Genomic DNA, 25,402 nt, shown 5'->3' on the forward strand with positions numbered 1-25,402 from the left:
GAGAGTCCTACTCTAAATCATCACAACGCTTGATAATTTGAATATTATCTTGATTATTTCTCAATACTAATCGTCTTATCACGCCATGCAGATGGATTTAACCGTTAAAAAAAGCAAACTCGGGGTTAGCTTTAACTCTGGGTTCTAGTTTGGTTGGCCACTCAGGCCGGGGCAGGTCCGCTGGGTCTCGTCCAGATGGAGAAGGACGGGGTTCAGAGGTTGTCATGACGTTTTTCTAATGATTTTGTATAAAATGTGGAATGTTAATCTGAAACTAAATGATATTAAAATCCATGTTGATGTATGAGGGAGATGTCTGTGTTGTTCTTCCTCCAGGGGGGGCGTTCCATCAACATCACTAAAGGAAAATCCAGGCTTATTCTGATAAATCTCACGAGAGTTAACAAAAATAAGCCTGGATTTTCCTTTAGCAATGATAGTGCTCCTAATTCACTTGGATGAAGGGATGGGGTAGTGTCTGAAATAATGAGCTCTCATAGATCCTAACTAACCGTTACTAATAGTACTCATTTCAAATGTAAAGTTCTAGTCTAGGAAACTCACAAGTTAAGAAGTCGCTTATTAAAAAGAAGAAAAAAAAACGTCATAGAAATAAAGTTTCTTCTTGGGTTACAGAGCATGAATGAAAGCCACATGCAAAAGTAATTAAGAAACAGCCTGTCCTGCTAAAATAATTTCCTCAACTATTTTCATAATCTATAAAAAAAGAAGAACTTGGAGACCTTTTCACCACTTAGTGTATTAGACTAACCTACTCCTCTGTCTTGAGAAAATTGTATGGTCCTCTTCGCATGCTCGACATTTCTTATAAAATGAAGGAATCAGAAGAGAAAATACTACACTGTTATTATGTGCAACTGTAAACCTTGGTTTTTTTGGCCGCAGCATTAAGTGTCACGTTAAGTGTCACATCTCTCAACAACTCCAACTCACCCCCCCCCTCTCCGACCCGATCTACCTCGCTGAATCTTTTCATCCCATTTTAATAACCGGACAGGACAGGACAAAAACACACTTCATCCTGAAAATGTGAAGTTTTCATGCTGTTCCATACCGTTTAATTGTATTTTCATTTGATATATTTATATAAATGTAATAAATAAATAAAAACATGAAAAACCGGCGTAATCGCCATCAACTACTAGCTGGAAGCTTATAAACAGGCGTTTTATTGGTTATTTCGTTTTGTGTTTACAAATGACATATCGAGTTATCCTGAGGTTCACGGACCATGGTGACGTCAAAACTGTCTTGCGCCTTTGTGATGTCATAGACGGATGACGGCATATAGCATTGGTAGACTATAAATACAGGTGAAACCTGGGATCACGTCAGTTAGAAAATAACATTTCATGAAGAGAAGATGACATCTAGAAGACATGATCTACTTGCTGAGAAGATGTTATCTACAAGATATCTGACGAGCATTGTGGTGCATGCAGGTGATGGCACGGAGACAGTGAGGTAAGTCATTTGGTTACACATAAACTCAGTCATCCAATATGTTCACCAGAATTCACAGTCATGAATTGGAGTTTGTAGATAAAGCACTGATCCATAAGAATCGCCTCTGTTTACCTTCTGAGAGGGAACATAAACATCACATTTATTTTTTGTTTATTTTTATTTTTACTACTCGATCTTTTCAGTTTGTAAAGCGTCTTTGAGTGTCTAATAATGTATTATTATTATTATTATTATTATTATTATTATTATTATTATTATTATTGTCTTAAACAGGAGTAGGCCTTAATAAAAGTTGTCAACCACCTTGGATTAATTGATGAGTATTTGAAGTTGGTAAACAGCTTCACTGAGTGTATGGCTAGACAGGTCATGCAAATCTGCTCTATACTTCCCCCATCGCAGTGTGCAGGACGGTGGTGCGCTGCTGGGGGCGGACGTGCTGGACCGTTACTTGCCTGGGAGCCTGGGCGTCTACATCGTCACGTGGAACATGCAGGGAGAGAAGGTGAAGGGTCAGCGTGTTATTAAGTGTGCTTGCAGTAGCAAGCAGCGCTTATTAGTATTGTACATTTTCTTCTTTATTTATTATTCGAGCAAAATTGGACTCGGCTACTCGTCCCACAGTTTTGGCACTAGGTAGACATGAGAGGTCCATTTACCAAACCAACAGTAAATCATGTGTCATTTTCAGGGACCAAACAACCTAGAGGATCTTTTGTTTGAGTCTGAGTCTCAAGACGTGTACATCATTGGAGTCCAGGAGGGATGTCCAAACAGGTGTGTATGAGACGGCATGATTATGTTAATGAGTTATAACATCATAACAATGAGGTTAAGTGTTGTGAAAACTGAGGTGTTTATGTGCATGTGTGTACGTGTGTCTGCGTGTGTTTGCATGTGTGTGTGTGTGTGCGTGAATGCGTGTGCGTGTATGTGTGTCTGCATGTGTGTTTGCATGTGTGTGTGTGTGTGTGTATGTGCGTGTGTGTGCGTCTGCGTGTGTGTGTGTGTACGTGAATGCGTGTGTGTATGTGCGTCTGCATGTGTGTGTGTGTATGTGCGTGTGTGTGCGTCTGCGTGTGTGTGTGTGTATGTGTGTGTGTGTTTGTGTGTGTCCGTGTGTGGGCGTGTGTGTATGTGTGTGTGTGTGTGTGTGTGTGTTTGCGTGTGTGTGTGTGTTTGTGTGTGTGTTTGCGTGTGTGTGTGTGTGTGTGTGTCACAGGCGGCAGTGGGAGGCCCGTCTCCAGGAGGTTCTGGGGTCGTGCTACGAGCTGCACCACGCCGCCGCCCACGGAGTTCTGTACCTCACCGTGTTCATCAAGAGGGACATCGCCTGGTTATGCACAGGTCCGGTCCAGAGAATGTTGTGTCAGATAGAATGTTTCATTGAGTGTCATTGACATTGCAGATGTTATATAACATGATCTGTCTAGCTACTACTGTGCATACACGTTTATCAAGCTACAATGCACATTTGTTTAGTGTCATAGTCTGACTGTGTGTGTTTGTGTGTGTGTATGTATGTGCGTGTGCGTCTGCGTGTGTGTGTGTGTGTGTGTGTGTGTGTGTGTGTGTGTGTGTGTGTGCGTGCGTGAATGTGTGTGCGTGTATGTGCGTCTGCATGTGTGTTTGCATGTGTGTATGTGTATGTGCGTGTGTGTGTGCGTGTGTGTGTGTGTGTGCGTCTGCGTGTGTGTGTGTGTGTGTGTGTGTGTGTGTCCCTGGCAGGGGCGGAGCATGACACAGTCACTACGCGGGTCGTCCCTCTGATCAAGACCAAAGGGGCTCTGGGGATTGCTCTCACTTTCTTCGGGACTTCGTTCCTCTTCATCGCCTCCCATTTTACCTGTAAGAGAGGCCTCTGGGAAATGCAGTTCTGCTCAGGAAGAGATGCCATTGCATGACATGGGATTCTAAACAGGGAACAGAAAGCCCATTCCTTTTTTTTTTTGTAGATTAGATTCAACTTTACTGTCATTGCAGAGTACAAGTACCAGACAACAAAATGCGACCGAAATTTGCATTTAGTCAGTTCTGATAGTCAGTTTACCCCATGGGGTGTGGGGGTGGGGTGCTGAAAGAAGCTGTGAAAGAAGCTGTTCTGGAGCCAGTATGTGTCATCCAGCCATGATGAGTGCTGCCCTAAGTATGATTGTACTGATTAAGTGATTTGTCTTTAGATGATGTAGCATTGTAGCATTGTTGAGCTTTTTTTTGTTTTTATGTCCATGTGTTCCAGCCGGAAAATCCAAAGTGTCTAAGAGGATCCGGGACTACAAGAAGATCATTAAAACACTTGCTCTTCCCAAATGCCTCCCTGACACACACCCTGACCTCTCCACAGCCTGTAAGTAGACCAGACTGAATGAATGAATGAATCTTTATTTCGAACAATGGTTAAAAAATTAAAAAAACTAATAAGGAAAAGTACAGGTATCACTGTTGGAAAGGGAGTAGGATGAAGCCTCAGCTTATCCTGTCCTACCCCTATCCCTCACTTCCAAGTGAGAACAATAATACTTAAATTATATAATCCATGAATTAATACATAAATTACAGTATCCACAGTACTAATCATTTTCCATTCTTAATATTGAAACAACACAAAATAAATAAATAAACATAATTTTCCATTCTTAATATTGAAACAACACAAAATAAATAAACAGACTAAACTGTGTTCTGGTGTTTCTTTACAGGGAAAGGGAGTGCTAATGTATTCCTCTTACTGCAATGTCATAGTCCATGGCTAATTAAGTCAGGGGGACTGCTCTGTTTGTTCTCTGAACAACCTTTAACAACAAGGTATTTGCGTGGAAACATCAGTGTTAATGTCCGACTGTGTTCTATGTCTCTCAGCTGATGTGACCACCCACTTTGATGAGGTCTTCTGGTTTGGGGACTTCAATTTCCGCCTCAGTAAAGACCGTGTAGGGGTGATGAACATTCTGGACAAGACTGAAGGCCCAGACATGTCTGCACTGCTCCAGCATGACCAACTCTCTCAGGAGATGAAGGATGGTATGTTTATATACAGCTACACTACAGCTACAACTTGCAACATGCTAACACTCGAAAAGGACCCAAATGTGTTTTAAGGTTCAAGATATTAGATGGAGAATGATAACTTAAAATGCATTCTAATAATAATAATAATAATAATAATACATTAGACTTATATAGCGCTTTTCTAGACACTCAAAGACGCTTTACAAACTGAAAAGAGTAGTAAAATAAAAATAAATAAATAAATAAAAGAAAGTATAGGGGTCTAATTAATTTTTAGATGACTAAATCTAAATCTAAGTGTCTTTGTAGGACAATGTACTCTGTATACGGCAAGTATATCTAGATTTCGTGCGGAGAAGCGGCGAAACGCCAGTGTCCTCTCTCGACCGGCATTGTGTATTGTGTACACAAAAGGAAGTCTTCTATGATCTATTTTTTCTCTAGGCACTATCTTTAAAGGCTTCCAGGAGGCACCGATTCACTTCCGCCCCACATACAAGTTTGACACCGGTTGTGACGTGTACGACACCTCCTCCAAGCAGAGAACTCCTTCCTACACAGTAAGAAACCCATTCATCGTCATCCCTCATGGCTTTGGGCAAGAAACATTGTTGATGTAGGAGTCTTAACCTACTGTACATCTGTCTCTGTGTATTCTAGGACAGAATACTGTACAGGAGCAGACAGGCAGGTGACATCAAGGTCATCAAGTACAAGAGTTGTACAGAGATTAAGACGTCAGACCACAGGCCTTTGGTCGGCGTCTTCCAGGTCAAGCTCCGTTCCGACCCAAATGGTACAGGCAACGCCCAACCCTATCTAGTTTCACCCCTCTATATAACGAAGAAGTTTGAACACACTGCACCAATCCTGAGATCTCTACACTGGCTACCAGTCTCTCATAGGGCTTTCACACCGTTCATACCAGTGTATCGTTCGCCAGACAGCGCCAACGTTCGGAGGTTTCCGAATGCGAACGCGAACCGGCACGGTTCTTTGCCGGTGTGAAAGCCCTATCAGAGAATTGAATTCAAAGTACTCCTAATTGTATACAAATCACAAAATGGTCTTGGTAGACTAATCAGCTAATCATTCCAAGAGTGAAAACAAAACACGGTGCAGCAGCTTTTAGTCACTCTGCCGCATGCTCCTGGAACTCCCTGAAGAAATCAAACAGGCCCCTAAAAATATTTAAATCTAAGCAAAAAAAATGTTTTGCAACAGTAATGGTTAAACACTAACACTTCGATCTATGTCTTTTCATCCATTATCTATTATCTTATTCATTATCTTGTTAAATGTTTATCCATATATATCTATTCTTGTAATTTAAAACATATGTTACGGTACATGTGGGAATACGGTACATGTGGGAAAACTAGGGTTAGGGTTAGGTGCTAGGGTGCTAGGGTTAAGGTTAGGATTAGGGTTAGGGGTAGGGTTAGGGTTAGGGTTAGGGTTAGAATTAGGGTTCGACATGCCAGCATGTACCAAGTCACCATAGCACCTAACCCTAACCCTAGTTTTCCCACATGTACCGTATTTCCACATGTACCGTAACACATATATATATTTTTTTTCTTACTATCCTCCTCTTGGTATTGTTCAATGCTGTATGTAAAGCACTTTGAATTGCCTCTATTGTATGAAATGTGCTACAAATAAACTCACCTTGCCTTGCCTATGTGTCACCAGATATGAGGGTATGTGGCCCCTCCCCTTCCCATGTCTTGCCAAACTTTGACAAGGAGGATGTTCACAAGGAGCTTGTGCAACAGTTCGGTGGTGAGGAAGGCCTCAAGATGGCGGCTGAGTCCAAAGATCCAGCAATTGTCAATGTTTTGGAGACGTCATTGACGACGGAGCTTCTTGGTGCGTGTGGTGCAGCACAGGCAGCCAAGAAAGGAAAGAAGGGAAAACTATTCTCTCGCTGGAAGGTATATTACACATACTGAATGTATATCTTTCAAAATGTTAATTGATAACACTGCCTTGTCTTTAACTAATTGATACAGAATTACACATTTATATTCATATGTGTAGTATTTTAGTTTGTATAATTGCATTGCTTTATTGGGATTGATAAGCTGCAACAGGTATGGCATTTCCATTTGCACCTTTTCTCAACATTCAGGGCTCCAAGAAAATAGACGGCAGTCCTCCGAAATCGATGAAGAGCAAACCTCAAAGCTCTTCCAGGCCTGTATCCTCTACAGGTAAGTAAACCACTGCTCTGTCAAGATTATAAATATAACCCCATGTGCTATTCCATTAAAAATGTTGCACATTCAACTGAATTGATGTTTAAAAAAAAAGAAAATAAAAAAAAGCTGCACACCTATACCATCCTCCTTTCTCTTCCTTCAAAGGGAAAGATGACTCCCCTCCTCGAACAGAGAAGAGCAGTAAAACGTCCCTCTTCACCAGGATGAAGAGAAGAGGCTCCGAAGTTATATCCAGCCTGTTCAAATGCAGTGGATGATACCATCCTCCTTTCTCATCCTAACAACAGAAGAGGTAGAGAGAGAGGGAGAGAGAAGGAGGGTAGAAGTCGAGAGAGAGAAGGAGAAGATTGAAAAGGAGAAAGAAAAGGATATCGAAAGGATGAGAAAAGAGATGGAGGCGATGAAGAGGACAGAAGAGGTAGAGAGAGAGGGAGAGAGAAGGAGGGTAGAAGTCGAGAGAGAAGGAGAAGATTGAAAAGGAGAAAGAAAAGGATATCGAAAGGATGAGAAAAGAGATGGAGGCGATGAAGAGGACAGAAGAGGTAGAGAGAGAGGGAGAGAGAAGGAGGGTAGAAGTCGAGAGAGAAGGAGAAGATTGAAAAGGAGAAAGAAAAGGATATCGAAAGGATGAGAAAAGAGATGGAGGCGATGAAGAGGACAGAAGAGGTAGAGAGAGAGGGAGAGAGAAGGAGGGTAGAAGTCGAGAGAGAAGGAGAAGATTGAAAAGGAGAAAGAAAAGGATATCGAAAGGATGAGAAAAGAGATGGAGGCGATGAAGAGGACAGAAGAGGTAGAGAGAGAGGGAGAGAGAAGGAGGGTAGAAGTCGAGAGAGAAGGAGAAGATTGAAAAGGAGAAAGAAAAGGATATCGAAAGGATGAGAAAAGAGATGGAGGCGATGAAGAGGACAGAGGGAAAAGTCAAATTTTGTCTCAGAAAGGCTACTTAGCAGCAAAGAAACAGGCTGCATACCTTCGAAGGTGGCGTCTACAACTCAGTGTCGGAAAGACAGTCGCAGCGGCATACCACCTCAGCACCAGAGAAGCCAGGAGGGAACTTGAGGTGCGCGTTGACAACAAATGTCTGGAGGTCCAGCAAGCCCCGAAGTACCTTGGAGTGCGCCTGGATCGGACATTATCCTTCAGGCAACACCTGGAAGAAGTCAAGGCCAAAGTGACATCCAGGGCCGCGCTGATCCGCCGCCTTGCTGGTACAACCTGGGGAGCCTCCGCTAAGACGCTAAGAATATCCACCCAAGCCCTGGTCTTCTCTGCAGCAGAATACTGCGCCCCAGTCTGGAGCAGAAGCCCTCATGCGAGAAAGGTCGACGTGGCTATCAATACCTCCCTCCGAATAATAACTGGATGCTTGAAGCCTACCCCTGTGTCCCTCTTGCCAGTCCTCGCGGGAATAGCACCGGCCGGCCTCCGACGGGAGGCTGCCACCCTCGCCCTGGCCAGGAAGGCACAAAAGCATGATTGGCACATCCTGCACAACACCACCATAACACCAGCACCTCCAAGCCGACTCAAGACCCGCCACCCTTACAACAAGGCAGCACAAGCCATGCTCAACTCCACCTCTGAGGACATCTCCAGAGATGCATGGCTGGCAGCAGCTTGGAAGCAGGAGTGGGAGTCAACCGGGCCCTCCCGAATCCACCGCTACATCTGGGACCCAGGAGATGGCGCCATTGGAGGAGACGACCTACCACGCCGGCAATGGACCACACTGAACCGTCTACGAACTGGTGTCGGTCGCTTTAAAACATCAATGAAGGCGTGGGGCCTGGCGGACAGTGCGGCATGCGAGTGAGGTGACCCAGAGCAGACCGCCGACCACATAATTACCATCTGCCCCTTATATAGACCACCCTCAGAAGCCAGCCTCTTCGACCTAGAACCAGAGATGCGGGCATGGCTACGCGACACCGAGTTGGACCTCTGACGTTACACGAAAGAAGAAGCAAAGAAACACAGCTGCCAATAAACTTGGTGTTTAAAGTATTTCGCCAAAATAAGTGCATACATGTTTACATTATAATGGTCCCAGCGGGAATGAAACTCACAGGCTTAGGGGTTGCACCATGTATTTCCCAAAAAGACGGAATCATTATAAACTATTATATCTATTATACTATTATATCTGGTTTGCAAATGCAGAATGACTTGCAACATTCATTTGACTGCTAATGTACATTGCTTATGTAAAAAACTAAAACAACTGTGGGCTGTAAGAAAATACATATCAGAACTGATCTTAACTTGGCCGGTCAGTAACTAGGCCTAATATAATACCTTATCACTTTTTAAAGATGTGCTTGCCCATACTGTAAGCTTCAGCGCACATCTTATGGTCAACTGTTGTCACCTACTTTGCTTCTATGGTACTGTAGCGTTTACGGCGTACAGGGTCAAAGCTCATTAGCCCTGATCTGCATGTTGTAATTGGTTTGATGTAGAGTATCTCATCCTGGTATTTGCAATTTATGGATCAATGGTGTCAGGGCCAAGGAGCTAGGGTGCACTAAGTCAAACTTCTGAAGTGCAGAAAGGTTGATCCACTGTGATGCTTGTATAACGTCTGGAGAATTACACATTGCACATAACTAATAGAAAAGTGAACAACTGAATGTCTTCAATTCATTTTGAATATATTATTCAATAATATCATGTCTGTTTTTGTCACATTATTAAGCATAAGTGAACATGTCTAGTATCAAGCCTCTATGTGTACCTCTATCTCTGAATGTGTTATAGATGGGGTTTGTGATTGACCATGTGAATTCATATTTATTTTTATTTTTTAATAATCATTTTTGTAATGTTAATGTAGATGTGCTGTGAGAGATTAGTTAGCATATTCTACATACTGTAGGTACTGTAACTGAAGCTATACCAATGTGGCAGAGGGAGCAGACTCAGAGTACTATGTACTTCACGTTGCGCTTCAGCTAGGCTAACTGTAACTGACAATGTAGGTTGAATCTTCAAAGACATCCTTGATTTGATGCCAATGATTATTCTAAAAAGGCTGATAATGTATTCATTAATTATAATATGATTAAGTTAATTGACATGTCTTGTCTATTTAAACCCTGTTTAAATCCTAATACAAATTGCCCTAAGGCGGGGGTCGGCAACCTGCGGCTCTAGAGCCGCATGCATTTACATTTACATTTTTGGCATTTAGCAGACGCCTTATTCCAAAGCGACTTACAATCAATACATTTGAATACTAAGCATGTGAATCAGCAGTCCACCATTCGTTGCAGGAAGAGTACTCTAGCTCGGGCCCGGGGCCACTGATAGAAGGAAAAACCTTCTCCCTATTATCGCCTTCTACTAAAACTTTTTTTTAAATTATTATTATTATTATTATTATTTTATTTTTTTATATTACTGGAGAAACTGAGAAACAGTACAAGGGGGGCAATAGAAGTTCTTAGGGACACAGTAGAGGGGAAAGCGGGTGTCTTTAGGAGACGTAGTGGTGAGGGGCAGAAGATGTCTCAGGAGGAGCAGTTAAGATGTAACCTGAAGAGATGGGTCTTCAGTCTACGACGGAAGATGGGTAGTGACTCTGCCGTTCTGACAGCCGTGGGGAGCTCATTCCACCAGCGGGGAGCCAGTGTTGTGAAGAGACGTGATCGGGCAGCCCGACTGCTGTGTAGAGGAGGTGGGGCCAGTCGGCCAGCCGAGGTGGAGGAGCGGAGTGAGCGGGCAGGGGTTAGGGGGGTTACCATTTCCTTCAGGTAGGCAGGGGCTGTCCCTTTAGCTGCCTGGTATGCAAGCACCAGGGTCTTGAATCTGATGCGAGCTGCTATCGGGAGCCAGTGCAGGGTGCGAAGGAGAGGGGTGACATGCGAGTATTTGGGGAGGTTGAATACCAGCCGGGCAGCAGCATTCTGGATGAGCTGCAGAGGTCTAATGGCTGAAGCGGGGAGCCCAGCCAGGAGTACATTGCAGTAATCCAGGCGGGAGATGACCAGTGCCTGGATCAAGAGTTGCGCTGCCTCTCTGGTAAGGAATGGTCGTATCCTTCTGATGTTGTAGAGGACGAATCTGCAGGAGCGAGCCGTTGCTGCAATGTTCTCCGCACAGGATAGTCGGTTATCCAGGATCACTCCAAGGTTCTTGGCTGTCAGGGAGGGGGTTACAGTAGAGTTCTCCACTGTGATGGAGAAGTCTTGGAGAGGGCAGGCTTTCCCGGGGATGAAGAGGAGCTCGGTCTTATTAAGATTGAGCTTGAGATGGTGGTCAGCCATCCAAGTTGAAATGTCAGCGAGACATGCTGAGATACGGGTTGCCACGTGTACATCAGACGGGGGGAAGGACAGGAAGAGTTGAGTGTCGTCTGCGTAGCTGTGGTAGGAGAGCCCATGTGAAGAGAATACCGAGCCAAGAGACTTGGTGTAGAGGGAGAAGAGTAGGGGCCCTAGGACGGAACCCTGGGGAACTCCAGTGGAGAGGGTTCGTGGAGAAGATAGCGATTCTCTCCAGGTCACCTGGTAGGAGCGGCCCGCCAGGTAGGAAGAAAACCAGGAGTGTGCGGTGCCAGAGATGCCCAGGTCTGAGAGGATGGAGAGAAGGATCTGGTGATTGACTGTGTCGAAGGCAGCAGACAGGTCAAGGAGAATGAGAACAGAGGAGAGGGAGGAAACTTGGGCAGAGTGGAGGGCTTCCGTGACAGCAAGGAGCATGCGGAGCATGCGGCTCTTTAGCGCCGCCCTAGTGGCTCCCTGGAGCTTTTCCAAAAATGTATGAAAATGATTTTTAAAAAAAATTATATAATATGGTTTCTGTAGGAGGACAAACATGACACAAACATTCTTAACGTTTTCCAATGCTGTAAAAATGTGCAGAATAAATATTACATTTAAACATTTCTGTCAACGAAGATTTGCGTCATAGCTGTGGTCAGGGGCGGATTTAGGATCGTAGGAGATCCGGGGCTTAGCCCAGAGGGAGAATATAATGTGCGCGCAGAGCGCGCCGAAATTTTTTGCCTTCAACCTTCAACTTACCACCACCTAAAGCGGACAAAAGGCACTGGAGAACACATATTATATATACATTCACACCCTTTAATGAAGCAAACTAATTGTGGTGGTTCTGGGCACAGAGGGAGGTCAGCACACGTAGCTCCCCCTGTCAGTCACCATCATTTATATTTGTATAGAATTACATAATTGATGGGCTGAGGCTAGTTATGTTACAGTATGTATATCAGGGCAGACTCTGTGCTCACCACTTATATTGTATTTAGAGTCTTGTCCTGTGTTATATGACGATATATTACATGTATTGTTGGCCTGTGTATAGTACTGTGAAATCAAATCCCCCCTGGGACATTAAACAAACTTAGTTAGTTAGAGTTACATCTTAGGATAGATTTGAGTCATGTTCTGTATACATACATACTACCATAAGGGCATACTTAATGTGGTTACTCCATGTTTACTAGCTGTAACATTAACGTTACATCATTCTTTTTCACTTGTTACTCAGTCAACCAGAGTGCAGATATCAAAGACTATCAGCCTGTTATTCACTTTATTTGAATAAGTATTATAAGTATAATATTACTTTATTTGAATAAGTATTATCCTTTGTTTGATTTCTTACCATGTACCGTAACAGTACCTTGCTATGTTTCATTTTCATTATAACATAACGTTATGTTATGATAGCCAGCTAGCATTAGCAAACCGGAAAAGTAGTGTCAGTGAGTCAGTCACCTTTCTAATAAGATTCACAAACCTGAAACATCATCTATGTCATCACTGCTGGTGATGTCATTGTTGTCAGCTGCTGATACAGCTGCTGCAACAGTTCTTGGCGCTTGTTTTGTTGAAAACAACTTTGGGATATCCATCCTTACAATTGTGCAAGTCAGGCACTGATTGAGATCACTTCTTCTTCAGGGCAGGGCAGGCTACGCAGTATGCAGGCTAATGTCGCGCAGCTGCTGCCTCTCTGTTGGACTCCGGTATTGCACGTTACTCACGAGAGTTTTTTTTTTTTTGAAGTAAAACATTCGGGGCTTTTCAGAAAACATCCGGGGCTTGAGCCCCAGTAGCCACCCCTTAGCGCCGCTATTGTTATTGTGTACAGGCCACCGTAGTCACGGTGCCAGGCAGGTGGCTGTTGCGAACAAACCGGCGGGTGTGTGACGGGCCATGTACAGCGAGGCACGCTCTCTCACTTCCCCTCCCTGAGAGAGTTCAAAGAAGCCCATCACGATCACACACACTCAACGGTGATTATTTACAAGGTGCTATCGTTGATATGCAAACTGCATTTGGGAGCAGATTTAGCGAGTTCTGAAAGGAAAAAAATGTCACTATCTTTCCCTGTCACACCCCTGGAGATTGACCCGTCCTTCCTTATTGAACACATTCCCAGGACTAAATCAAGCTGACCTTGAAATGGAAATGGCCGATATAGCTGACAAAGATTTATGGGTGTCCAAGTTCAAAAGTCTGACAGCCGAGCTTGAAGACGTCACTCGCCAGAAAGCCCAGCTTGCCCAAAGCCACAAATGGAGCGAAATTGAAAGCCTCCCAAGTCCCAACACCCGAGAAACTTGTGTTTGAAACATGGAATGCTCTTCCTGACAGTTATAGGAACATGAAGAAATATGCATTTGGAGTATTATCCATATTTGGATCAACATACCTGTGCGAGCAGATATTCTCAAACATGAACTACATCAAATCCAAATAGCGCACTCGCCTCACAGATGAGAGCTTGCAGTCCTGCGTGAAGATTAAAGTTACATCTTACATGCCCGATGTTGAGAAGCTGTCCAGTGAGGTCCGAAAACAGAAGTCACATTAAACGGGTAAGAACACAATCCTGTCATAGGCACATATTTAGTAACAAAGTGGCTGTTTTTATAAAGTGATTTCAGATTTTTGTCAGTATATATTTGGAATGACACATGAATGAATGAATGGTCTTTATTGTCATTGATATAGTACAGGTACCAAACAACGACATTTGGGAGGGGGGGCTCCCCTGGTGCTAGGAAAGAAAAAAAAAACTGGAAAAAAACAAGAAGGGAAAAGAGCTGGTTTACATAAATAAAGGCTATGTACACTATCCACTATACTATACTGTACAAATAAAACACTGTGCTGTACTCTATGCTATGCTATACGGTATACCTATTCTAACATTTCCTATTTCTCTGCAACCTTATGTACCCTAGGGTTGTCATATTGCACATAGTGTTATTGCACATTCATTTAAAGTGTCACAGTTTGCAGGCTTGAAATGTACACATTTGTACATAGGGATATTATTGTGTTAACTGCACTGCACTGGTCCAGGTTTTCATTCCCAGTAGTTCTGCATAATCAAAATAATGGAAAAATCCCTCCCTTCCCCATCCCATCCCCTGTCCACGTCCTCATAAAAACAAGTTTGGCATGGGGACACATTTTGACTGCTTCACCAGTTTCCCAGCCCCCCTTCTTCCCTAACCTGGAGTTTTCGGGCAATCGGGAGAAGTTTGCCATCAGCTACATTTCCATCAACCAACTATGGAATCTGAAGAGGCTCAATTTGACCAAAGTGAACTTCTCCAAACCACAGTGACCCCAACATGGCCTTCAGACGTCTCACCCAGCTGAGGGGCCTAGTGCTGATCAACTGCAGGCTCAACTTCCTCACCAAGGTAGGTGTCTGTTTTTAGTGGTGGCGACAATATTGTTTGTACTGTTTTTTTGTGTTCATGATATTCATTGATAGTATGTCTGTGTCGTTCTACAGTATCTGAAGTGTACTGTTACTACTGCTGCCACACTATACAGTAATGAGTAACTTTTTTATATGCGCACTGTAGTTTAACCTGACCTGGTTATTATGTTTAAGATTGCATATTGGCTTGTTATATTATACAATATACACACACATATGTTGTTTCTATTTCTGTATACATTTTGTATATCCATTCTCTAGTCTATTACAGATTAATGTAGCTTGATTTTACAGTAGCTATATAATGACACTCCCTCTCCCATCTAAAGTAATGACCTACATAGTAATGGCCCACATAGTAATGATGGTGCGTGCGTGCGTGCGTGCGTGCGTGCGTGCGTGCATGCGTGTGTGCGTGTGTGCATGCATGCATGTGTGCATGTGTATCTGTGCGTGTGTGTATTCATGCATGTGTGCATGTGTATCATGTGTGTGTGTGTGTATTGTATAGATTCATTATGATTGATTGATATTGATTTGATGATTGATAGAGGGGGTGTGGAACTAAAAGGGATTAGAATGAATCCATTCTGCTCTCTCTGATATCTGACATAACCATGCTGCTGATAATGCACCTCTAGATGTTGTAGTTAGAAAAATATTTGGCAATGATATGTGTGTGTATGCTTGATATGTGAGACATAAGCGCATTGCGAGTTGGAGATTGAATGTATGTTAACTTTGCATATGTGACTCGTGCGTGTGTGTGCGCATGACATGTGTGTGTTTGTGCATGTCATGCGTGTGTATGAGTCTTCATCCATTGTCTGACCAGTTCTGAGATTAATGTCAGCTAAAGTTTAACTAGATGGTATTGAGTTGTTGACCATTGACTTCTTCTGGACACAGAGCACACCAAGCATGCCAAAACTGACTGCAGTCTGATCTCCAGTAAAGTTGATTCCAGTAAATGGTAAAGTGTTGAGCAACAAAATCAGCTGTAGGTTGTGATGATGAGATGTGCTGTTCTAAATCATAACCATAGTGAGTCCCAACAAGTATGTTGACAAACCTAGTTGAAAGTGTATAAAAGCAATGCAGAGTCACTCCCTCTTCTGCCATAGATTGAAGACCCCTCTCTTCAGGCTACACCTCAACTGTCCAGCCTGAAACCTCTCCATCCCCCTGTTCAGTTTCTCTACTGTATATTTTAAAAATATAATAATAATAATAATAATAATTCTTCCTTCTTCTAGCATTATGACTGCCTATGGCCCCTGGCCTGAGCAGAGATGACTTTTCTCGCAATGACGAATGATGAATAGATGACTCACTTACTTAAACAAAATGTGTTTGTAAGTCACTTTGGATAAAGGCATCTGCTAAATGCCAATAATGTAAATGTAAATGCAATGGTACATAAGTGCAATACAGTGTTTTCATTTATCACGTCATGGAAATAAATCACTGGTGTGTATTCCAGCTGTGTGTGGGGTTAACATAGCTTTAACTAAGTAACTCTTACAGACAGCCTGACCCTGGACGGAAACGCAAAACACCAAGATACAGGCAGAGAACAGTGAATGATTAATTTTCTTCTTTACCTCCTTACCAGAGGTCGAGAGTATAAGAGAAAGGAGAGAGAGGAGGGGAAGACTGACCTACCGTGTCCACCACACAGGTAGCAGTACAGACGTGAGTTCAATCCTTTACTGTTTCTTTCACTCCTTCTGTCTATCTTCAATCTCAATGCGAATATTAGTAAATATGGCACACATTTTCTGAAATAGAAGGTATTGATGTAATGATTTTTCTGCATTTAAAATATATATATAAACAATGATGTATTTTCTATGTGTTTCTTAAATCCCATAGGTGTCTTTATCTCTCTGAGATGGAAGCCTCCATTGATGTCTTGGTGTCCCAGTTTAAAACCTTTGCTGGGAACGACGGTTCTTCTGACACACTGAGCAAAGAGGAGTTCCAGAGCCTGGTGACATCGCAACTTCCCAATTCTGTAAAGGTAAATTACATTGAAATAACATGTTTATAAAACTGTAATTGCACTGGTATTCAACATGCCTGTACATCGTCATCTAGGCAACGGTCACTCTTATGGCGCTTTTCCACTATACGGCCCGGCTCGGCTCGGCTCAGCTCGCTTCGGCACGCTTTTGAACAGTTCTGGGTATATCACAATGACCAAGCTCCTGATCCTGGTGTGCAGACTTGTAATCCAGTCCAGTCCTACAAACCTGAATCAGTTTGAAGATGTATTGGGTTGATTCAGGTAGTTTAGTAGCCCGTTCCCAAATCTAATGGGCCGGTTTCACAGACAAGGCTTTAGCCTAGTCCTGGACTAAATCACACTTTCAATGTAAAAATCTCCACTGAAGATGCTTTTCAGTCTAGGATAAAGCCTTGTCTGTGAAGCCGGCCCTATGTTTATGGTACAGTGATCTTCTTAATGGCCCCTAGATGGCAGTAGAGAGAATGGGAAGCAGCCTCTTGCAGAGCAAGCCTCTCCTCTGCCTGCTAGTAGTCTGCAGAGATAAGATAAGTTAAGAGATAAGTTAGTGGTAACCTCAGGTGCTCAGGTCTCAGTAGTGTAAAGTGACTCTCTCTCTTCTCCTCTCGTCATCTTAATGTTTCCTGCACTGATCTGAAAACAGTAGCGCTCACACTTGTTTTCTTATCATTTTCACAACAGTACAGATGAGGGAAAAGAGATAATTAATGGATGTACTCTTAGCACTATGCACTTCCATCTATTATCCTTGTTTTATCCATATCCAGATCACTGATCTGGCAGATATGAAATCAGCATAGTGAAAACCCATCCAATCCTTCCACCTATCAGTGGTCAAGAAGTCAAGGAGATGAGGAAAGGGAGCCACGAGAGAGTATTGAGATGCAGCCTCTGTACTGTATATCTGTATATTATTACCCTCCTATAGGATGCCGACATAGACCAACTCATGGGCTCCTTGGACCAGGACAACGACGGAGAACTCACCTTCCTCGAGTTCTGGCAGCTGATTGGACAATTGGCGAACAAGCATGGAGGCTTCAGCCAATAGGATGCCTTTCAGTCTTTCTCTGTTAATGTGTTGTGTTCCTGAGATCAAGTTGCGAGTGTTTTCATCATGTAAGAAGTGGGAGATTTTTTGTCTGGAAAAGTAAGATGGAAATAACACAATCAATCAAGATACATTGTGATGGATCCTAAAACTGTAGTCCCTAGCTACTGTAACTTTGACTTCATTCACCCTCTCCCCCTCTCTTTCTCTCATCTCACACTCTCTTTAAGTCTCAGCAAGAATTACCTCCCTGTTTTGACAGTGTAATTACACATTTACACAATACTGTTGCAGCACCTTACCTGCCAGACGAGAACTAATCCTGTTTCACTATCTCACTCATACACACACACACACACACACACACACACACACACACACACACACACACACACACAGCCGTAGTCCTGTGAGCACAAAGAGCTTAGTGTGTGTGCGTATGTGTGTGTAATACTGCTGCAATGCACTGTGACCGCATTGTCTATGTAAATTAAGAATCTTTTTCTGTAAGCAGAATGTATTATAGTCTTCTCTGGGAATGGGGCTGCTTGTGTTGATTGATGTTGTGTGTGTGTGTGTGTGTGTGTGTGTGTGTGTGTGTGAGAGAGAGAGAGAGAGAGAGAGAGAGAGAGAGAGAGAGAGAGAGAGCGAGAGAGAGAGAGAGAGAGAGCTACAACAGTAGAAAACACAGTGTTAGGGTGAAGGGGTAGGACAGACAAGCATGTGATTGATAAACGGAGAAACATGGCTGTGAATATCTATATCTAATATTCAAAATAATGATGTCTGTAAACGTTTGCTATATCTTTATACCTTTTTCTCCTTTTTCTTGCTTTTGTCAATAATGATTGTGTGTGTGTCTGCCAGGAGGATCCAGGGCTGGAGTTGTACAACAATAAACTCTGTCTGTTGACTTAAAGGGTGTGGTTGAGAGATGACTCTCTACTGATTAATCTGCTACACACTTCACACACACACACACACACGCACACAATTCTCACAATTGCGGCTTGTTCTCACTTGCTCAGATGCACTGACAGAAGGTGTTGGCAGTACATAAATACTGCCAACAATATTATAAGAACGACGTCTAACTGTCTAAAAAGTATAACTTATACATGTATCATTAGATTTGTTTATGTATCAAATTCACATGTTTTTTTATGTAGATGTGAGCTGAAATCTGAGGGGAAAACTAGATCTCTCCAGTCTACAGCCTCCCTCATTCCTTCTCCCAGGCACACGCCCTATGACACATTTTTAAAAGGGAAAAAAAGAAAGAAAAGTTGGCCGAGGAGGAATTTAAATCACGGAAGAGCTTATTTAAGTGTTGCTGGTTTATCAAGTTTGAGCTTTGTTGAGAAAGGAAGGAGTGCGTAAGAGAGAGAGAGAGAGAGAGACTGAAAGAAGAAAGATTGGGAAAATAGAGCGGAATTAAGCAGCGTTGCCTTTTTGCTTGTCTACAAAAACGGTGAGTTGACTGACGTTGGTGACAGTTAAGATACTGTTTATTGTAGGCGTACGGCTTTTTTGTTTAAAAGTGATAGTCTGTAAAGTAAAGACGCATTGTGATAGACACAAATTGTCCTTTCTGAAAAACAAAATGTGTGTCAGTTTTTTTTAGCTAATTTCCTCCGTTCTCTTCATGAATATTGGATCGTTCGCGAGCGGCTCCATTGTCATTACCTAGCCCGGTGGCCACAGGTGTCCAGTTCTCCTGCTCGGTAACCCAACCCTCAATCCCTTTACACTTTAGGAGAAACAGGAGCCTATCTCTTTATTTATTTATATTCTACTATGTCAGCCTTACCTTAGGGCCCCTCTACAAATCGGTTGTATTAGTTAGGCTAAATGTAAACGTGGTGGTGGTGGTGGTGGTGGGGGGGGGCACAAGTGGACCCCCGTCGTTTCCATTACGCGAGTTCAACAGTTGGGGAGTGGATGGATGGATGCCGTCAAGCTCACAGACGTCCGTCAAAACAATAACACCCAAGGAACTGGGGACAGCTCGTTCGCTCTTATCAGCGTGAATTATTGATGTGCGTGATAAGACTCTGGTAGCGCGAGTCGAATGGCGACCTCAGGTGTATTTAATGGCGCGCGGGGGAGAGACATGGCTTGTCCCTCTGCGCTCGAGGCGATGACAGGTACATGCTCACGGAGGACGGGGCTGCGGAAGTGAGTCAGACACCTCGCGCGGGGACGCAACGAGCCCATGTTGATTGATTTTCTGTTGGTCATTGTGATTAATCAATGTTCATCAGTGTGCTCTAGCAGCGAAGCCACTGGACCAGGCTGTCAATGGCCAGTGCAGGGCATGGTGAGGGCACTCAAGTATGCATGGAGAAAGTGAGTGAGTAGCCCTGACCCAGCCCTTCTGTAGCAATTAATGAATGGTCTTTATTGTCATTGATATAGTACAGGTACCAAACAACGAAATTTGGGAGGGGGGGCTCCCCTGGTGCTAGGAAGAGAAAAAAAAACTAAAAACAAGAAGGGAAAAGAGCTGGTTTACATAAATAAAGGCTATGTACACTATCCACTATACTATACTATACAAATAAAACACTGTGCTGTACTCTATGCTATGCTATACCTATTCTAACATTTCCTATTCTCTGAACCTTATGTACACGAGGGTTGTCATATTGCACATAGTGTTATTGCACATTCATTTAAAGTGTCGCAGTTTGCAGGTTTGAAATGTTCACAGTTGTGTTTCAGTATTACACTTGATTCCAATCTAGTAGCTGCCATCAATTTGTCTAGATTGTCCAGGGCCTAGAACCTAGGTCTTTGCTGTGTTCAGGGCCTTAAGGGGGCACAGTAACAGGTCTTTACTGGTAGGATGTGCATTGTGGGCATCCATACATACCTGTGTATGATATGCACCGTCAAGAGTTCAGTAAACATACTGAAGTTGTGTCTTTTCCATTCATATTACTGCAACAGGTGTCCACCTGTAGGCCTGCTATAAAGGTGTAGGCCCCTATGTGTATGTTTCCTTATTAGAACACTCAGCCAGTCAGCCTGCACCTATAGGCCTACCTATCCAACACTGAAGTAAAGTCACGGATCATTCCAGGATCAGAGCCCAAAAGGAGCAGGTGTTGGAAATCTGAAATTCAGTTGAAGTTACAAACAACAACATCCTCCCTAATAGTAATATATATATATATATATAATGGACTTGCAATGTTGGAGATTATCTATTGATGTCCTGTATGCGCGCACAATTCGAAATAGGCAGCGACTAAAGACAGAAAGTCTAAAATCAGTAAGTCCACTCCAACAGCCCTGGCAGTAACATGTCTGTATGAAAACCGAATGTTGTTGTGTAGGACACTCCATTTTAGAAAGTGCTTTTTCGGGACCAAAACCGCCTACATGAAATAGGCTACTTCTTTCAAGAGATCTCATTCCCTGATTGCTACCAATTACATAACATAACATAAACAACATAGTTAATACAACCATCAGGAACCTTTTAGAATGCTTGAATGATACATAATGGACATTTAAGAGTCCACTACATAGTAAAAGTTGATATATGAATGAATGAATGAATGAATGAATCGTTTAATGACCACACGACCTAGCATATACTGTATATATAATAATACAGTATATGCCATTTAGCTGACGCTTTTATCCAAAGCGACTTAAATTGCAGTGAGTGCATATGTTACGGTACATGTGGGAAAACTAGGGTTAGGGTTAGGTGCTACGTCGACTTGGTACAACTACATGCTGGCATGTCTAACCCCAACCCTAATCCTAACCCTAACCCTAACCCTAACCTTAACCGTAGCACCCTAGCACCTAACCCTAACCCTAGTTTTCCCACATGTACCGTATTCCCACATGTACCGTAACACATACATTTTTCAGTATATATGATCTCAGCGGGAATCAAACCCCCAACCTAAACGGTGTTGGCGCCACCAACTGAGCCACAGAGGGCCGATACTATGTCTGATACTGACCCTCCATGCCCCAGTCCTGTCCCTGGTTCTACTGCAGACAAGCCCGGCTGGGTTTCACATCAGTCTCATTACACTAGTCTGTTTGGGTCAACAGCCAACCAGAGACACTAATGGACACAGCCTCCTGTCAATCACGTTGATGTATGGGCTAAACACACGTTCCACACACACAAACACCCACACACAGCTGTGCTTGCGTTAATCATGTAGCATGTATGGGAAGGTGTCACTTGCTAGAGACCCACAGCGTCATCATTAAATAATGATGAGAAGGAGCATGATGATGACAGGTGCTCTGTAGTGTGTCACCGGTGCCCCTTTCAATACACATCACTGCGACCTGTACTCCCAAGTCAACTGGCCATCACTCCACACCAGGCGACTGACCCACTGGTATCAGTTCATCGGCAAATCCATCATCGGCAAATCCCCCCCCCTACCTCTGCTTAATACTGAACTTCTCATCCAGCACACGCAATCTCCGCTCCAACAAATATATCACTCTGGTCCCCCCCAAAGTCCGCACCTCCTTTGGCCGTCATTCTTTTCAGTTTGCTGCCCCCACTGACTGGAATGTGTTGCAGTTAACACTAAAACTCACCACTCTAATCGCGTTACCCACTTTTAAACACTCACTTTTAGATGTTGTCTCGGATCACTGCACCTGCTTTTAAGTTAACTTCCCCCTGGTCCCTGCTGTCTTTTACATATTGTGTTGTGATATATAGATGTTTTTGATACTTGTGTATGGCATTCATGTTTTATATTGTATATATTGGGTTGTGTTCTATATCGTATATACTGTGTTGTGTTTTGTGTATAGACTTGCCTCTGTTCTGCCAATTGGCCAGATCGTCATTGTAAATGAGAATTGGTTCTCAATTGACTTATCTGGTTAAATAAAGGTTAAATAAAATAAATAGTGTAAGGGGGTTGTTTGTGCATGTGCTCACCTCTGTGCATCTGTGTACATTCATACATTTATGTGGGTGTAAGTAACGTTTATTTATATAGCACAACATTTACAACGACAAGAGCCGCCCAAAGTGCTTAACAGATCAAATATAAAGAGAAAAACAAGATAAAAGGGATACAGATGAAAGAAAAACAGTCAAAATAGAAAAATACACTAAAAGCAAGGTGCAGTACAAATAAAAGTGCTTAGAGTGCAGTGTCGGGAAGGCAGGCTCACCTCAGGTCAAAGGCCAGGGAGAAAAGATATGTTTTTACTAGTTTTTTAAAACTGGGTTTTGTGGGTGGGTGTGGGTGGGCTGCATTGAGGAGGGATATGAAACAGAATACTGCACTCTGGTCATGGGTGTGACCTCTCACTTGCAGAGTAATTAGGTTAATGCAGAGATGTCCTAATTGGACTGTGTGTGTGTGTGTGTGTGTGTGTGTGTGTGTGTGTGTGTGTTTACCGAGGTGTGACATCTGTGTCAGATGGGAGATTTACGGTACCTGGCTCTGGTTGTACCCTGACGTCACCCCAGTATCACCCTACCACCCATCAGCCTGTCACTCCTTCAGCCAGCTCCAGATAGGCCTACTACACCCCAGAGCTGTACACCACAGTCTCATTGATTGGTTTGACCTCACCAGCTCCAGATACTACACCCCAGAGCTGTCCACCATGGTCTGATTGATTGGTCTGACCTCACCCCCAAATTATTATGGTGAAAAAACCAGTGAATATTACACCTTGAAAAAAATGCTCTTGGCAATACTAACAGCAACATGGCGCTTAGCCCTAAAACGTTGGCTTAGCTGTCTGCTCCAACTTGCCTTTATACTGAATGTGTGTGTAAGTGTTGTGTATAGGCATGTGTGTGGGTGTGTGTTGCAGAGAGAGAGAGAGAGAGAGAGAGAGAGAGAGAGAGAGTACAGTAACAGACAGGTAGCTGTCGTTGCAGTAATCTGAACCTTTGGCCTTCTGCTGGGTTCTGAGGATCAGATGACTCCCCCGTCAGAGATCACAGCTTCCATTGTGTTTACCTCAGAGACTCTCCAACCCCATCCTCCCTCCCTTTCTCCTTTTACCTCAATAATGACCCCCATCCGTTGGGTCCCGTTTCTGTCCATCCCCCCCCCCCCCCCATTCTTCCTTCTTTATTCTGACATCGTCTTTCCCATCTGTGTCCGTCCTCCGTCTCTCTGGTCTCCGCTCCGCGTGGAGAGTTGTCCCCCATTCCTAAAGTGAATGATTGCTCATCTCAATTTAACAAATTATTTTTTGTGGGTATTAAATAATGAATCCAATCTGTCTAGACGACTGCATATCTCTCTTGTGGAAAGTTGTGCAGGAAGTGATCCGAACAGAGGCGTGTGTATCTTACATCTCTTACAACTCTCTCTTTCTCTCCCTTGTCCAACCCTCCTTTTCTGCCCAGGTATGGAATCAGCCATTCAGACCATGGTGGGGGTGTTTATGAAGTCTTCCCGTGGGAAGGAGAGTCTGGGAGAGAAAGACTTCCAGGGCCTGGTGAAGAAAGAGCTTGGCAGCATCATGAGTGTAAGAGACGCCCCAACCCTTCATCCTCCCCTTGACCCCAATGTTCCTCATCACACTGCTGCTATGGGTTCCCTCTCACACACACACCCCACCCTCTCTCTCTCTCTCTCTCTCTCTCTCTCTCTCTCTCTCTCTCTCTCTCTCTCTCTCTCTCTCTCTCTCTCTCTCTCTCTCTCTCTCTCTCACTCTCTCTTCCTATCCTTTTCTCTCTCTCTCCAGGGCACGGACAGTTCCTCTGCGGTAAAGGAGATGCGTCAGGGATTGGACGAGAACCAGGATGGGAAGGTCAGCTTCCAAGAATACCTCACTCTGATTGGCTACCTGGCCAAAACCCTCAGCCAACAGAGGACTGGAGCCAACGAGTCACCCGCCTCATAGGGCCCCATCTCAACATTGATCCTGGGGACTAATGAGATATAAATAAGTAAAACCTGTCAATTGATTGAAAAGACCTGGGTCACGAGAAAAATCCTGCCAGAGTTTAAAGCATCTTAAGCAGTCTATAGAGGTTCATAGGAACCAAAGAAGGCTTCACAGGCACTCTGTAAGGCTTTCTTATGCACTGTACAAGTTCAAAGGCACTCAACAAGCACTCACGCTCTCTCCCTATAGGACCTCATACAGTATTCCATAAGGCATCACATGATGTGCTGAATAAGGCTTTATAGATGCCTCTATCCACTACTACTATGTTGATTGCATTAAGGTGTTCTATCATCACACTCTTACAGTTTACACAGTTTATATTCATTGCATCCCTGTAATAACAACAGTCAGTGTTATTGGCTAAATATGAGCTTTATAAAGACTGTATGATCATGTTCTAATAAAGGTTTTGCCAAAGTTTAAGAGCTATCGTTCTTGATTGTCAACACTGCAGAAAAAACAAACAGTACACACTCAACAGTGGCTTTCTCTCAACCAGTTCTGAAATAAATACCTTGCCAAGGGGCGGCTGTGGCCGGCGTCTAATGATCGCAAGGTTGGCAGATCGGTGGTTCAAACCCCGGCTGGCCACATGTTGACGTGTCCTTGGGCAAGACACTGATTGCTCCCAATGAGCGGGCTGGCGCCTTGCATGGTAGCTTGCCGCCATTGGTGTGTGAATGGGTGAATGTGAGGCCGTTGTAAAGCGCTTTGGAATAAGGCACTATATAAGTCAGTGGATTTACCATTTAACAAGTCATTACGGTGAAAGTCTATTTTCACTACAGTGCAGCTGGTGAAAGGGGGAACAAGTCAGATGGATTCGGTGAGTAATCCCCACTACTCTACACTAACTAGGTAGTAGTGGGGTGGATAGAGTCACCGAATCCATTGCATTGCCATATTTTGATTTAACTAGCCAATGTGTCATTGATTTTCAACAACATTGAAATGGATTTACATTTTCCTGAA

At 43.4% G+C, this 25,402-nt stretch overlaps 2 protein-coding genes across 2 annotated transcripts; both read left to right on the forward strand.

Moving 5' to 3' along the window:
• Positions 1-16,320: 16,320 nt before the first annotated feature.
• Positions 16,321-17,506, forward strand: LOC308165832 (protein S100-A13-like; the record flags this gene model as incomplete). Its single annotated transcript, XM_080540006.1, has 2 exons — positions 16,321-16,449; positions 17,384-17,506. The coding sequence occupies 2 exons, from the start codon at positions 16,321-16,323 to the stop codon at positions 17,504-17,506; spliced, it is 252 nt and encodes an 83-aa protein (XP_080396132.1).
• Positions 17,507-18,912: 1,406 nt separating this feature from the next.
• On the forward strand, positions 18,913-24,757 carry LOC308166528 (protein S100-A1). Its single transcript, XM_080540853.1, has 3 exons — positions 18,913-18,977; positions 23,883-24,004; positions 24,224-24,757. The coding sequence occupies exons 2-3, from the start codon at positions 23,885-23,887 to the stop codon at positions 24,380-24,382; spliced, it is 279 nt and encodes a 92-aa protein (XP_080396979.1). The 5' UTR covers positions 18,913-18,977; positions 23,883-23,884; the 3' UTR covers positions 24,383-24,757.
• The last annotated feature ends 645 nt before the right edge of the window (positions 24,758-25,402 follow it).

This window comes from Nansenia antarctica, assembly GCF_963989245.1.
Source record: "Nansenia antarctica genome assembly, chromosome: 10".
NCBI classification, from domain to species: domain Eukaryota; kingdom Metazoa; phylum Chordata; class Actinopteri; order Argentiniformes; family Microstomatidae; genus Nansenia; species Nansenia antarctica.